This window comes from Apodemus sylvaticus, chromosome 4 (genome assembly GCF_947179515.1).
Source record: "Apodemus sylvaticus chromosome 4, mApoSyl1.1, whole genome shotgun sequence".
Classification (NCBI taxonomy): Eukaryota; Metazoa; Chordata; class Mammalia; order Rodentia; family Muridae; genus Apodemus; species Apodemus sylvaticus.
In genome coordinates this window covers 60,707,079-60,723,409 of record NC_067475.1, presented here as the reverse complement: position 1 = coordinate 60,723,409, position 16,331 = coordinate 60,707,079, and the positions used below count along the sequence as shown (strand labels likewise).

General features: G+C 44.8%; 1 protein-coding gene across 1 annotated transcript; it reads left to right on the top strand.

The window, feature by feature from the left end:
* Positions 1-169: 169 nt before the first annotated feature.
* Positions 170-8,790, top strand: Bcas2 (BCAS2 pre-mRNA processing factor). Its single transcript, XM_052179614.1, has 7 exons — positions 170-309; positions 392-484; positions 2,048-2,118; positions 2,622-2,783; positions 5,397-5,447; positions 7,382-7,462; positions 8,469-8,790. Exons 1-7 carry the CDS (start codon positions 217-219, stop codon positions 8,593-8,595), a joined length of 678 nt encoding a protein of 225 aa, XP_052035574.1. The 5' UTR covers positions 170-216; the 3' UTR covers positions 8,596-8,790.
* Positions 8,791-16,331: the final 7,541 nt, after the last annotated feature.

Genomic DNA, 16,331 nt, shown 5'->3' with positions numbered 1-16,331 from the left:
AAATGCGCACGGTACCCTTACAAAGAAAGGCACCCAGGCATGTCAGCACGTGACGCCTAGTCTTAGAGCCCGGCGGCTATAATTACCAACTGTGCATGCGCCTGAATCGAAGACCCAGAGCCACCGGCGTGTGTGACGTCATTCCAGGCGCCGGCGCAGTGGAATAGAACCGGCTGCGCAGACTCAGAAGGCGCTCTTGGAGCGTAGTGCCGCGCGATGGCGGGCACGGGCTTGGTAGCCGGGGAGGTGGTGGTGGATGCGCTACCATACTTTGACCAAGGCTACGAGGCGCCCGGCGTGCGGGAAGCGGTGAGTGCGGGGCATGTGCGGCGGGGCCGCCGGAGGCACGCTGCCCTTTCCCGCCGCGACCCAGGCCTGTTTTCGTTCGTAGGCGGCGGCCCTGGTGGAGGAGGAAACACGCAGATACCGACCTACCAAGAACTACCTGAGCTACCTGACAGCCCCGGATTATTCTGCCTTTGAAGTAAGCGTGGTATCCCGAGCCCAGCACTCCAACCAGGAGGCTTGCAGACTTTGATATCGGATGGGGGGCTTTAGCTGTGTAAAATGAACGTCACCTTCCAGGTTAACTGGTGCTTGCTGCTCATACTGAGTGTCACGTAGGTTATCAGTCGGTTCAAAATCGCCAGATGAGCTTTTCACAGGGTTTGTACTACAAGAACCCGGGAAATTCCTTATTGGTTTCTGCAGATTTGTTTAAGAGTGTGCCCTCACCCCGTGTGTGTGTTAATAGAGTCATAGTACATTTCACAAAAGGACCCTTTATTCTCTAAGGTCCAAAACCAGGTATTGCTCACGAGATTTTAATATTTATAATCTTAAGTACCTGTACTCTTTGTCACCCCTGGAGGGAGATTTTTATACCAAGACTCAGGTAGTTAGCAGGTGTATGAATGCCTGAACAAGCATGTCTAACTGCAGACTGCTTTTAAATGGTTGTCCTACAAGTGCAACCAAAACACCAGTTAGGCCCTAATCAATACATGTAAGGTGTCATTTCTAGATTAATGAATTCTGCTAGACATTTCAGTCTATACCTGTTCAGAATTTTTCCCCCTGTTATACGAAGATGTTGTTAGAAACACTTTCAGGCAGAAAGGAGTCTGCTCCATCCATCTGCCGTCAGATCTAGATCCTGGGTTTTTAAACTGGGTTGTGACTCCTCAATAGGGATTTCATAACTGATGTGGGATCTGCAAGAACCTTGGCAAGAGTAAAAAGTTCTAGCCCAAAAACTAACTGGAAATCAAGACCCAGAGCCCAGCTCTGGTCCATATTACATCATGTGACTTCACAATTTACACTGTGTCAGACCGTCATGCAGCACTGGAGACGTCCTGAAATGATTTAAGACTGTTATTGTATGTTGTGAATTACAAGTGACATGGGGCAGGGGTTAATATTGTTTTCAGAGCTCCACAACTGATCGTGGTACATTAAAAACTACTGATTTAGCCGGGCAGTGGTAGCGCACACCTGTAACCCCAGCACTTGGGAGGCAGAGGCAGGCGGATTTCTGAGTTCGAGGCCAGCCTGGTCTACAGAGTGAGTTCCAGGACAGCCAGGGCTACAGAGAGAAACCCTGTCTCAAAACAAAACAAAACAAAAAACTACTGATTTAGAAGAAGGTTTATGGGACATATGGGGAGGGGGATCTGGGAAAGGGGAAATCATTTGGAATGTAAACAAAGAATATAGAAAATAAAAATATTTAAAAAAAAAAAAACCTACTGATTTAGGGTTAGACAGGTGGCTCTTTATGTCTACCTGCTTTAGTGCCAAGGCAGAATATGGGATTAAAGAGTATGCCTATTTCCTCAAATTCTAGATAGGATTAACCTCAATTGGGATGTGTGGGAGTGTCGCATAGTGGTCCTGGGTTAAATATTAATATCCTCCCCTTTTTTTGAGGAGTAATTGAGTGCAAAGTATATGTATATATGTAGTACAAAGTATAAAATCTCAGTAAACTACATTATTTTCAGCATGATCCTGTTATTAATTCTTTGTGTTGTTTGTGCATCAGACAGACATAATGAGAAATGAATTTGAAAGACTGGCCGCCCGGCAGCCGATTGAATTACTCAGCATGAAACGGTAAGATAAGGTAAAGCTGTGGGAACCACAGCATTGCCAGAGGTTGTGAAGAGTGTGTAGAAAGTGGGAATAAAAGAGTGCCATGCACTGTAATCATGATTACGACGACGACAGCCTTTAAAAAATGCTAGCAAATATAATATGGTATTTTTAAGCAACTTTTTAAAAAGCTTATAAGCAGACTAAGAAGGGCCATGATAGCTGACAGGGACAATAGACAGCAGAGCCTCTGTGACTGCCACGGGTTACTTAACTGGTTCACATTTATGGAAATAGTTTTTTGTTACCGTATACAGCTATGTTTTTTCTGTAAATCAATTTCCAAACTAATAGGTTTCTTTGTACCGGTCTACATTATATCCTTGGTCTTCTGTGCATGTGTGGTCAGGAGTTGATAATTTGTCTTTGTCTTCACGTAGAGGGCATATGTCCATGGGCATTCTGTTGGAAGGAGTGATCAAGGCTTTGCAAGGTACATTTGTTTATTTGTTGTGTAATTTCAGATATGAACTTCCAGCCCCTTCATCTGGTCAAAAAAATGACATCACCGCGTGGCAAGAATGTGTGAACAATTCTATGGCTCAGTTGGAGCACCAGGCGGTCCGCATTGAGAATCTGGAGCTGATGTCACAGCATGGATGTAACGCCTGGAAGGTGTACAATGAGTAAGAGGCATCGGGCTTTCTCTCTGACCGATCCCACCCAGGGTCGCTAGTGTCTTTAAAAGTTTGGTGTGCACATGTTTATAATTCCAGCACCTGGTTTGGTTTGCTGAGGTGTGGAGGGTGCCTGCCTGGCTTATATTTTGAGTTTCGTCATAGTAGGCTCATATAGCAAAACCCTGTATCCAAAGTAACAACAATAATGCTAGATTGATTTGGGATTGTATCAGAAGTACACCAACGAGGGCTGGAGAGATGGCTCAGTGGTTAAGAGCACCGACTTCTCTTCTGAAGGTCCTGAGTTCAAATCCCAGTAACCACATGGTGGCTCACAGCCATCTGTAACATGATCTGACACCCTCTGCTGGTGTGTCTAAAGACAGCTACAGTGTACTTACATATAATAAATAAATCTTAAAAAAAAAAAAAGTACAACAACCTTAGAGTTCACTAATACTGAGCTGTCCCGCAGCATTAGCTACCACGTTCCCTGTACAGTATAAGACAAGAGCTCTGAGGGTGATCTGCAGAGTACCATGTGATAGAGTGCAGTCCTTAGTGAGTAGATGCTTAAATAATGGGTTCTCCTATTCACACGTCATGCTACTTAAAGTCCTGACCAGGATGGTTGCTCACCTATAGTCCAGCAATGCCCAGGGAGGTGAGGTGTGGGGATTACCAGGAGTTTCTGGCCAGCTTAGGCTATAGAGTGAGATCTTGCCTCAAAAAATTTCCCCTGAACACAGAATCGGGGAATACTATACCATTTCTCCTTGGGGAAGTCTGTACATGTGCACACACCTCACACCTACCTCTTGCAACTTTTAAGTCTTAAAAACAATGGGCTGGGCACACAGGAGTATTGCTGTGCATCTGAGGTGAGCCTAGATACACACAGCCTCCCTGGCCACAGAGTTAGTCCCTGTCTTATTAATAGATTAATACCCAGCACTTAAATTCTACATGGTGGTGCTCACTGGAGAGCTAAAAATAAAAAGTGAAGTGGGCCTTGTGTAGCCTTAGCTACGGGCCAGCAGCCCAAATTGTTCACGGCTGTGCACATATTTATGAACTGCTACAAATGAGTAAACGGTGGGTTAGCTAGCTCAGCAGAGTGGAATTTGCAAATAATGAGGATCAGAATTGTAAAGAGATTCTGCCAGAAAGGATTCTGCTGAGTCAGGCTTACTAGTGCCACCAGTTCAGCTCCAGGTTCAGTGAGAGAGGGAGGACACCCAGATCCTTCAGCTTCCTCCTGGGCAGATGTAACTGCACCAGAAAAGAATAATGATCATTAGCCAGGTATGGAGCTACACGCCTATATATATACCTATAAGCTTAGCACTTGGGAGGCAGAGCCAGGTGCGTGGATCTGTGTGAGTTCCTAGCCAGTCTGGTCTATGTCGTAGACCCTGTCACAAAAGAAGAAAGTCATTTTAAAAAGATGGTAGAACTGGACCTAGTAGTTAGCACCTTCAACGCAAGCACCTGGGAAGACCAGGAATCAGTGCCAAACTAGATTGAGACCCTTTCTCAAATAGATGTTATTGAAAAAGAATGGTGGAGTCATGGTAGCCCAGTGGTACAGTGCATCAAGTGTGCCGTTCGGGTTTGATACCTAACACCCACACCCACATGCAAAAGTGAGGTGGATTCTTAAAACAGCAAGGAAAGTAGGTACGGTAACAGCTGTATCAGCTGTGTCTACACTATATAGTGGAAACTTGCCACAGACGAGAGACAGACAGTATGGAGAACAGAGGAGTAAGCCTTACATTGAAAAGAACATAGCTTCCTATTCTGCTTCTCTTTAGCTCACCAACTGTGTGCACATCAGTTGTCTGCCTTTCAACCACACAGCACTCTGTGAACATTCAGAGCATATTTTACCTCTTCCAAACCCAGTAGCTACTTCTCCACAGGAAGCAGATATTATCAAAGTAAAGTTTCAAGAAGAAAGTTCGAACAGAAACATCTTTTTCAACGATCAGAGGCCAGAATCGAGCACTAAAATGACACTCTCCAACACGAGGGCATTGTGAGACCTCAGTGAGGAGCAGAGGGTGAGAACTAGGAAGAAACAGCTATATGACGAAACACATTAGAGGAGAATGTGAGCCACACCAAATCCACTGTGAGGAGTCCTGGTGTCCGTGCCAGCACCGTCCACACTGGGTCTGGCTTAGGTGACGGTGATCTGCTGTCATAAGAGAAAGTTAGTGTGGTAGGAGACTTGTATCTTTAATTCCATGGCTGCTTTAACATAGGCTGGAGAGCATAGTAGGACACTGTCTCCAGAAGAGGCCCTGAGAGTTGATGAAGTAATGTCAGGCCAGGCAGTGGTGGCACACGCGTTTAATCCCAGCACTTTGGAAGTAGAGGCAGCCTGATCTACAGGGTCCAGGACAGCCAGGGCTACACAGAGAAACCCTGTCTAGAAAAATAATAAGTTGCATCATTATCTAAAATCAAACTTAGTAAGTACTGGATTAAACAAACTATGAATTATCTGACATTCTAGACACAGATCTCCAGATCTTAGATTTTTAGTAGGAAACCCTGACTTAGTATATAAATAGGCAATTCACTTTGCCTTGGTCTGCCTTCCTTCCTTAGAAATCTTGTTCATATGATTGAACATGCACAGAAAGAGCTTCAGAAGTTAAGGTAAGTTGTTTTTTTTTTTTTCTATTTGAATAAAATTTAGATGAGCCTCTGATAGAGAGGGAAAGAAAAACTATCAATACTATATAGTCCTGTGAGAGTAAAATTCTACTTTCGTTAAGTAATTTTTAATCATGTATGTTGTTGGTGTGGGTAAAATAGTTACCTTTAAGGAAAATAGAAATTCATATTCTAAGAGGTAGATATTAAGGAATAACAAAAAATCAAAACTTGTATCTCATGGTATGAATTGAAGGGAAGCCTTGTATGTTGTGGCATGTGTTGAAGGGAAGCTTTGTATGTTGTGGCATGTGTTGAAGGGAAGCTTTGTATGTTGTGGCATGTGTTGAAGGGAAGCTTTGTATGTTGTGGCATGTATTGAAAGGAACCTGTGTATGTTGTGGCATGTGCTGAAGGGAAGCTTTGTATGTTGTGGCATGTGTTGAAGGGAAGCTTTGTATGTTGTGGCATGTATTGAAAGGAACCTTTGTATGTTGTGGTATGTGCTGAAGGGAAGCTTTGGAGAGACATCCTTGAATGTCTGCTGGTTTATGAGAAGTGGGTTAGGAAACCTCTGAAGAATAGGTTGAGCCGGGGGTGTGGAATACAGCTGTAGCCCTGGTGCCTCAGAAGCTGGGTCAGGAGGAGTTTGAGCCTTACAGCCTGGCTACATGGTGAGAGACTGTTTGAAAAGCCATCAAGGGAAACATAATTGTGGTCTGAAGGATTTGTCCCTGAGCATACTTGAGTCAGCAGGGGTCATTGAGCAGTTGACAAGGAAACCTGAACTTGACTGGGTCTCCAACCAGAGGTGCCGACGCTCTTCACAGTTACAGTGTGGAAGAACCACCTTGGAGAGGCACTCCTTGTCTAAAGGCTGTAGGTTTGGGCTGGCAGGACCAAACAGCTGCATCGTGCAGAGTTGCGTACACACTGATACATTTGCTGAGTATACTACAGACACAAGACGTTGTTTTCATTTTGTGTTTTTGTTTTTAAAGTGGTTTTGGTTTTAGACAGCAGGTAGGCCAAATAGCTATTAATATACTATGTAATGTTAATAGAATTTACTGTGATATTTTTGATCTACTGTGTCTAGCATCTGGCACTGAGTTTGGGGTACCAAAGTGGAGGTAAAAAATAAGCCTGAAGCCTGAAAACGCTCTCTACAGCTCACAAATCTGCAGACCTGGAAAGAACGCTGGGAGTTAGGCAGGACATTAGGATAACACACTGCACACGTATGCACAGACGGGAAAGAACCTGGAAGGGCACACACTTAGTCCATGTCCTCTTGTTGATAATACCACAGGCTCGGTAAGGTGGAAAGAAAAGACCTTTATTTTGACTTATAGTTGTGAAAATTTAGGGTTGAAGAACTGGGTCTGTTGATAACTCCAAAAGGTCAGATCCCAACATGGTACTTAGAATCACATGTCAAGAGACCAGAGGGCTGCCTGTGTGAGCTCTAGTCTGTAACTAGGAAGCTACTCATTCAGTTTGTGGAGTTTGCTCTGATAACCTTATCTAATAAAACCACCACCTTAAAGTCTACCTCTAACCACTGTAGTGGGGTCAGCTCATGCCCTTAGTCTCTCTCTCTCTCTCAGTTGCTGGTGAGCTCCAGTGTGAATGTTTGTCAGCATAAGCATTTGAAGTGTAGTGCTCACGGACAACTCCACAGCTGCTACCAGGGAAAGTCCAGGAAGGAGGAGTTTGTAGTCTATGTCTGTGTTTGTGGGTTGGTTGGTGGTTTGTTTCCTCCCACAATGAATAAATTTTATGAAATTTTTAATTGAAAACAGTTAAGATAAAGTTAATTCCTAGAATTAGCTGTGTTTGTGTTTGTGAGCACTGAAGAGTTTAAAGGTGTTTATTATCTTCTGTTGATTTTCGTTGGGTCAAATTGTCATTGGACTGTATAATCACTTTTACAGGAAACATATTCAGGATTTAAACTGGCAGCGAAAGAACATGCAGCTCACAGCTGGGTCTAAGTTGAGAGAAATGGAGTCAAAGTGAGTGCAAGTCTGTCCGTCTGTCCATCATGGCTGACCATCATGTTTAAGTGTTTCGTGTGTCCGTGGGCTGCCGTGGGAATCCCAGAAGGGCCATTGATGTGTCTGCTGTGTGCTGAGGAGGAGACGCCTCAGTGACTGACCACAGCAAGGGCTGAGTCGCTGCTCAGTGCTGGCACTGCAGCCCCAGTCCAGCAGTCTTGTAGGAAGAAAAAGACCATACTGTGCCTAGTATGTGCCTTAGTTTGTTTGCCCCTGTTAATGTGTATTTTAAAAATATTCTACCTACACATACACACACAGATTTATAGAAATCCCTAACTACAAGCTGTGTGTGCCCTGAAACACCTGAGTCCCCACATGCTGGAAATAAGGAAGAAAGATCGTGACTTTAAGGCTAGCCTTGGCTACAGAATGACACCCCGTCTCTTAAAAAAAGCTTAAGTACTGAAGTGTAGTGAAGAGTGATGGCGTCATTTCTGCTTCCCCATTCCTCCATTGCCCGTGGCGTTCTCTTCCCACCCTCTCCATCTTGAGTGTTGTCCAGGCAGGCGCCCTCTCACAGCCCTCCCCAAGTTCGGCCGTTTACGTTTGTCCTGGAGATTTATTTACAGGAAGAAGTGACTTAAGTTGGTGGTGGTGGTGGTGGTTTGTTTTGTTAATTCTAGAATGTTGTCCACCATTATGTAAACCTCTGCCCTGTTTTCTGTTGATCCTGTGCTGTCTTCCTGTCTCTTCTGTCTCCTAATTCTCTCAGTTCTGCTTATTTCCTACGGTAAGCTATCATCAGACAATTGTTGGTTCCCTTACAATTAGAAGACGGAATGCAAGGCGCTCCCTGTGTACCCTTGCCCTGCTCTCCCATAAAGTGCTTCACGTTGTTTCTAATGGAAAGTTACAAATGTTAGTGCCCTTAGTGAAACTACATGTTTAGGATAAACCCTGCAAGAAATCTTACACTAACTCATTTTCCCTCTTCTCTCTTTCCTTTGGTTTTCTTTCCTAGTTGGGTGTCACTGGTGAGTAAGAACTATGAGATTGAACGGACTATTGTGCAGCTGGAGAACGAGATCTATCAAATCAAGCAGCAGCACGGGGAGGCCAACAAGGAAAACATCCGCCAAGACTTCTAATGGCGCAGGCCGCGCAGGCCGCGCAGGCAGCACAGAAGAGAAGCGGCTGCAGAGCCAGCAGGGGACTCGTCAGAGCGACTGTTGGTTGTCACATGTTTAGAGACCATGGACTATGTAAACTGTTGTATTGCTTCTATGTGTGTCTTAGCAAAATAAAGATTGTCAACATGTTGCTATTTTCATAGCTATAAAAACCTGGGTTCTTAAAGTGAGTATGAATTTAGAATAATCTTGTCACATTTTATAGCAGCAGAAGTCTTTTTTTTTTAAGACTTCAATTTTTCTAATGAAGCTCCTTTATTTTAAAGCTTCCAACGTGTTCAAGAAGCTGGGAACCTTGAGTTTGTGTTTTTTGTTGAATAAAGTTAGAGTTCTAAGCACTTTTGTGTGTGGCTACAGTGAACTTTATTGATGGTGTTCAAAGGAATGAGACTTCCTTCTGGAGTTCTTTGATAGAAATAGTTGTAGTGATAATTCTGGAATTTTGGTTTCTTATGTTTTCATTTTAATCCCAGGTGTGGGTCATGGGGCTGCTTTGAAGCAACTGATTTGTTCGTGCTCTAGCAGAGGTGTGGTTTTGCCAGTTGCAAATAGTTTCTGCGATTGGTGACCTTTGGAATAATGGGAACTTTTCACAAGGATATAAAGTCTAGGGCCCGGTGGTGGTTGGGGTTTATTAGTTATGCTCGAAGAAGAAGCAAGAATTAAAATTAGATTCAAGGATATCTCTCTCCCCTTTCTCTAACTAGTGATAAAGGCGAAGCCCAGAAGGATAAAAGGTGGGAGAAAGAACCCACAAAGTAGCAAAGGCCAGCTGCAGTAGGCGATGCTCAGTATTGGGGGCTGAGTTGGACTTGTACTCAAGTCTAACTTGAGTTGTACTGAGTTGGACTTGTACCTCCAGAAGGCCTGCCTCTGTCTCCCTCTCTGCTCCTGCTAGGACGGCTGATTCAGGACTTGTACTCCTTGGAGGCACAGGGACGGCTGATTCAGGACTTGTACTCCTTGGAGGCCATGAAGCAAATGAGCTTGACAAAGGAGCTGCGTCAAAAGTGGTCCTCAGCCCAGGGTGCCCTTCGTGTGTTCACCTTATTGATGTCATCGTACTTGGCAGTATCGTATGGTATTAGAGCCACAGTGGACACTGGGGGAAGGAACACAGAAGACCATACCATTGAGTTACCCGTTTAGCTCTGGGATGACCATGTCTACAGCCTTAGTAGTGCCAGACGAGGTAAGGATGATATTTTAGGCAGTCCTGTGACCTAAAACATCTGTGGTCCTCTAGGTGGTGGTGATCGTGCACATTGTGGTCCTAAGCCCCTTAGTCGTGCTGGGGCTGGGAGGTAAGCAGTTGGTGATGCCAGAGGTATTACAGCCCTGAGCTAGTCATGCTTCTCATGGTTCATAGCCATCAAACATCAGCAGAAGGGGCATAGATGACACTGAGCTTCACCCTTCAAGTGGGCTTTGTTCTCCGTGATGGTAAAGACGCCAGTAGATTCTGTAACATACTCAGCACTATCATCTCCCCGTTTGAAGGTGGAGTCTCACTGCTGGAAGACGAAAATGTCCTTCCCTTTGATGACAAGTTTCCTGTTCTGAGCCTTGACTGCTGTGGAGCATGCCATGGACAGAATTGTACTGCAACACGTACACTGTGTATTTGTAGTCAATGAGGGGTCATTGATGGCAACAGAAGCCCCTTTACCAAGAGGTGAAGGTAGTCAGGAGACCAGTACAGCCAAAGCCAGTAGCTCAGATCTTCATAGTGTCCCACCTGGACTGGACTACACAAGAAAACGCTTTCTCTGTGATGGAGTGTTTTAATTAATGTCAGATATCAATGTAACGATTGTCAGAAGTCATGAGGCTGCAGTGACCCCTTGATAGTAGGATAATTCAGGTTTGCGGTAGTGTCAGGTACAAAGGAAACTCCAGTTCCCAAAACTGCAATAGGCAGTGCCTGTGTCCAGCAATGACAGTCCTGACCTCCCTCAAGCTGGACTGCAGAGGGTTTGTTGGCAGTTAGGTAAAACCCAGCATTTCTCAGGAACTTGCCCTGCCTCTGACAGAAGGAACATATGGCTCTCTTCATTTGACATATACCTGTGGCTGCATCAAAGCCTGCTGGCCTCCCCGGGCCCCTCAGTGCCTATTCATATTCATACATACTTGTTATATACCTCAAAGCCCATGCTGGCCCCTCCCCACCTCCTCTACCTAAACTCCCTCCCCAGCTGCTCAGCCTCACTCTCCCACTCCGGCTTTCCTCTCCCTGGCCACATCACTGTAGTGGAGGCTGCTCTCTGTTAGAGAAAGTCTGCTCAGGGACGCAGGAGGCTGTGTTTAAGCCTCGCACGGGCAAAAGGCAAGAGTGCTCAGGTTTTAGCCTAGATGTTTTTGACTTGTAGCCATTTTCATAGTGAGAATCAGGAGCAACAGAGTGGAACAGAGCATTGGGAAACCTTGTAGTTTGGCCAGAAAAGCAGCATGTTTAAAAGTCCTGCCTAAGGAATGCATAATTACTGACAGATTAGTGCCATTCAAAGGGTGTGGGAAAGTCCTGTGTGGTTGCTCACCATGAGGTCCCAGCACTTAGAGAGTTGGTGTGAGTTTGATACCAGCCTAGACTACAGAGTGAAACCCTAGCTCAAAGGAGGTGCTTTTCACAAAAAACCCTCTTTGAAGTGATTTTCCATAATAGCCTCAAAGGCAGCACAATATAAATTAATGTCAAAGACTTTAGGAAGAGCCCGGGAACACCCTGGTTGCAGAGTCATCTAGGGTATTGTTCCCAAGTTCAAGGAGATCTTGAACTCCAGATCTCCTTGTCTTAATCATAGTCACTATGCTTCAAGATCTCTATGCCAAGATCCAGGTCAGAAATTTATATCTCTGAGCCTCCAGATTAGGATCATAGGTGAGCCTTCCAATTCTAGATTGTAGTTCATTCCAGATATAGTTCAAGATCATCTGGGATTAAAGGCATGGAGGCACACGCCTTTAATCTGGGCCACACCCTCTGTTGGAGACCTACAGTCTTTAACCTGGGCTACACACTCTGCTGGAGATATATAAGGACATTGGAAGAAGGAAGATTTACTCACTCTTCCTTGCCTGCTTGCCTCATGGGACTGAGCAACTGCTAGATCCTTGGACTTCCATCCACAGCTGCTGCTGACCATTGTTGGGGAGATGGACTATAGACTGTAAGTCATCGACAAATTCCCTAACTATATAGAGACTGCTCATACGTTCTGTGACTCTAGAGAACCAAACTAATACACCACCCTAGTACACTAGTACACTAGTCCCATCCCCAACTTTCAGCCCCCAGCCCCCAGCCTCCAGCCCCCAGCCCGGAGCAGTCAACCCCACCACCATTTACTCTTCCGCCTATTTTGTTAAAACATGCAGGAGTTAGGTGTTGTAGAGGCTTGGCATGAGATTTAAAAGGGAAGAAAGCCTGAGACTGCAGAGCGGCTGGGTCACGCCCCACAGCAACCCCTGGTGGTAAAGCATGAAGCTGGGCGGGAGGCCAAAACTGTAGGGGAGAAATACCTGCCAAATCTGAGACTGGCTGTGGCTTGCAACCAGCAAGACAAGAGGGGTGGAACTATCTATGACCTTTGGAGCACATGCCACACCGCTGGGAACCCTATTACCAGTCTCCAAGCCCTAAGTTAATGTTAGCCCCATTAAGTTTCTTTCTTCTTTTTTTAAAAAATACTTAATTTATATGAGTACATTGTCGCTGTCTTCAAACACACCAGAAGAGGGCATCAGATCCCATTACAGATGGTTGTGAGCCACCATGTGGTTGCTGGGACTTGAACTCAGAACCTCTGGAAGAGCAGACAGTGCTCTTAACTGCTGAGCCATCTCTCCAGCCCTCTGTACCCCCACAGACACACACTGAGTTTATATTTCTGAGAATTCTAGTTAAGCCCTCCCTTCTGGACTCCTCTGGGCGCCCATTTCTACTGGGAATGGGAATGTTTGGCTCTCGCTGTTGTATCTTGGAAGCTTGTAACCTGATTTTCACAGTGCTTCATTCAGAACTGAAAGTATTGACTGCCGGAGGGGATTTTGTTCACATTTTTTTTTGTTGTTTTTTATTTTTGTTTTTGTTTTTTTGGGATTTGGGTTTTTTTCAAGACAGGGTTTCTCTGTATAGCCCTGGCTGTCCTGGAACTCACTCTGTAGACCAGGCTGGCCTCCAACTCAGAAATCTGTCTGCGTTGCCTCCCAGAGTGCTGGGATTACAGACGTGTGCCACCACCGCCTGGCTCCGAAGGGATTTTGAACCTGGATTTTGGAGCAAGGGATCTTTGGTGACTCTTGGCAAAGAACTGAATACATTTTGCATTGTGAAGTGGACATGAGCCTTTGAAGCCAGAGGCAAAAGTTGTAATGTGAATCTTCGATGTGTGTCCCCTTCAAAAGTCCATGGATCAGAGCTCATTCCCCCACTAACAAGGGTTGGTGGAACCGTTAAGGGGCAGAACCTGGTACATAAACACTAGGTCCCAAGGGGTGTGCACTGATGGAGATATTAGAGTAATCTGGCTCTATCACCCCTCCTAACACTGTTATTCCTTTCTTAGCCTGTGGGAAGCCATCCTGAGCTATTCGGACTATTGCTTACTCATGGCCCTAAGGTGGTGGCTGCTAAAATATAAGAACAATTAACTAGAGCCTCTCCCGTGGGCATTGGTTTAGTCATTGTCTCGAAGATAACTACAGAATGATCCTGCCTGCACCATCACCCACCGACTCCAGTAATTGCGATGGAAGGAAGTCCTGAGATAACTGCGGCAGGCTCCGGCCTGTGCAAACACCTGTTGTCTCCACCGGAGGACCCTTATCTCCTCCTGCTGAAACTGCTAATTGCCCTTCCTTCCTTTGTCCCTACCTTGGGGTACGCCCCTCCTGAAAGCCTTATAACGTGGGTACCCCAGAACATTAAACGAGGCTTTGACACAACTCAGAGTGGCTTTTCATTCTTGGTGCTTGGCCTCCGTCTCTCTCCCCACCCCTTTTGACCCGCAGGTAGCACCCCTTCGGAACCCTGGAATAACTGACCCGCGGGACGGGTTATTAGCCCATTAGTTTAAGGGCATTAGAAGCTCAAAATACCAGGTGGAAGTCTGAGCTTCCAGTTCAATGAAATGTTTTTTTGTGGTTCCTGGAACATTAACCACTCTAGAATCAAAACTTCTAGGCCAGCAGAACTTAGAGTTGTGGGAACAGGATGAGAAAACTTTCATAGTGGGTCATTAGGAGTGATGGTAAGTGGATGTATTCCCTTTTCAACCCCTTGATTCCTAAACCCGTAGGTACTGGCTATGTGAGAAACTGTACCATATATCGATTGCTGATTCAAGGCATATGCTGAAGAACTCTGCCCCAGCCCTCCATCCTGTTGCCATCTAATTGACACTGTAACTGTGTCTTCAAAAGGCTTCAGGATGATGGGGAGCATAGTAAGACCAGTGGATTCCCTGATCATGGGCCCACTGTCACACTTCTCTTGGCTGTGACATGAGTTCCTTGGTCAGAAGTAATGCTGTATAGAATACCATGACCGTGGATAAAGCATTCTGTAAGTCCATGGATGGTGGTTTTGGCAGAAGCATTATGTACAGAAAAGGCAAATCCATAACCAGAATAAGTATCTATTCCAGTAAGAGCAAACATTGTTTTGTTCCTTCCACAAGTGGTCCAATATAGTCAACCTGCCACCAGGTTGCTAGCTGGCCACCTCAAGGAATGGTGCTATATCTGGGACTCAGTGTTAGTCTCTGCTGTTGACAGCTCTGGCATTCAGCAGCAGCTGTAGCCAGGCCAGCCTTGGTGAGTGGAAGTCCGTGTTGAGTCCAAGCATAAGCCCCAGCCCTGCCACCATGACCACTTTGTTCATGTGCCCACTGGGCAAGGACAGGGATGGCTGGGGAGGGAGATGACTGTCCACAGAACGGGACATCTTAGCCACTTGATTGGTTCTGAATTGACGCTGATTCCAGGCTATCCCAAGAAACATTGTGTCATTCCAGTTAAAGCAGGAGTTTATGGAGACTGGATGATTAATGAAGTTTTGGCTGATGTCTGACTCAGGCCCAAAGGCTCAGAATATCTCTCAGACTTATCTGTGAAGCAGGAATATTAAAGGACTGTCCTACCTTGACTCTGCAAAGTTTGTCGACTGACTTCCTAGTTTGCTATTTGTCTACAGTTTGGACAGCATACTGTTAGCAGTTCAGGCAAGATCAGGTTCTGCCCAGTGCTTAGCTTTGCCACATTTGAAGCAGACTCCATATGGAAGTTCTTCAGGGCCCATCATCTTCTTTGGAGTAGTATGTGGTGCTATCAGAAGCTGGTGACTCTCACTGTCACAAAAAGCCTCACGTTATTAAAACATCTTAAATGTCATGTCCTATAGAACATTTAAGTGAGCTGGGCGGTGGTGGCGCACGCCTGTAATCCCAGCACTTGGGAGGCAGAGGCAGGTGGATTTCTGAGTTTAAGGCCAGCCTGGTCTACAGAGTGAGTTCCAGGACAGCCAGGGATACACAGAGAAACAAACAAACAAACAAACAAAGAACATTTAAGTGTTTGAAGATTGTTTATTTAAAATATAACTGAATAGGCAAATGCTGCTTGTTTCTGGCTATTTACTATCTGTTTAACTTTGAAAACATCTACAGGATGCTAAATAAAGCTTATTTCTGTAATTAACACACTAATACCTAACATGACCATAAGTTTGAGTGACTGACTTGCATTATTTAAAGACTTATTTATTTATTTATTTATTTATTTATTTTATGTATATGAATACACTATAGCTGCCTTCAGACACACCAGAAGAGGGCATCGGATCCCATTACAGATGCTTGTAAGCCAACATGTGGTTGCTGGGTATTAAACCCAGGACCTCTGGAAGAGCAAACAGTGCTCTTAACGCGGAGCCATCTCTCCAGTCCTAACTTGTATTTTTTAATTTTCCTAAACAGTTTGTAATAGTAACTTTCAAGGACTAGAACTCTACATCACATTTTTTTTTTTTTGCCTCTGCCTCCCAAGTGCTGGGATTACAGGCATGCACTATCACACCTGGCTACATTACATTTTAAAGTGACTTGGATAGGTACAATACCTTAAACAAGAGTTAAAACATATATACAATATGTTGTAATAAAAATAACCATAAATTTTAACCAATATACAAAAACCCAGGCCAATATAAAAACATTTGGCATGTTGTTGCTTTTCTAGTCTAAAAGAAGATCCAATAATCTACCATTTTAACCTATCATTCCTATATACCCCCTTTTTCTTACAATCCCCTCTTTTCTCCCTAAAATTAGATAGGAGAGAAAGAATGGGAAAGAGAAAAGAACTAGAGAAAGAGATCCCTGAATCTAACCACCTTTACTTTGTTTCCTCCCTGACCAAGACCACTAAGGACTTGTGACCAACCACCCTTAAACAATGACAAACATCCATTACCTATTTAACAACCAAAACCCACCCACCCTACCTCTTGGGAATGGGAGCATCATTTTAAGATTGCTTCCTGTTGGTGGGGGTGGGGGGCAAGCAGTGACATCTTTGGGAGGTTCTAAAAACATTGGGATATTGGCCAAAGTCCTGGGAGAGCTAGCTGCATCATTTGCTGTCCAGTCTCTATGTGATAGGAAACAGGATGTAACTGAAGTCCTGACTGGAAC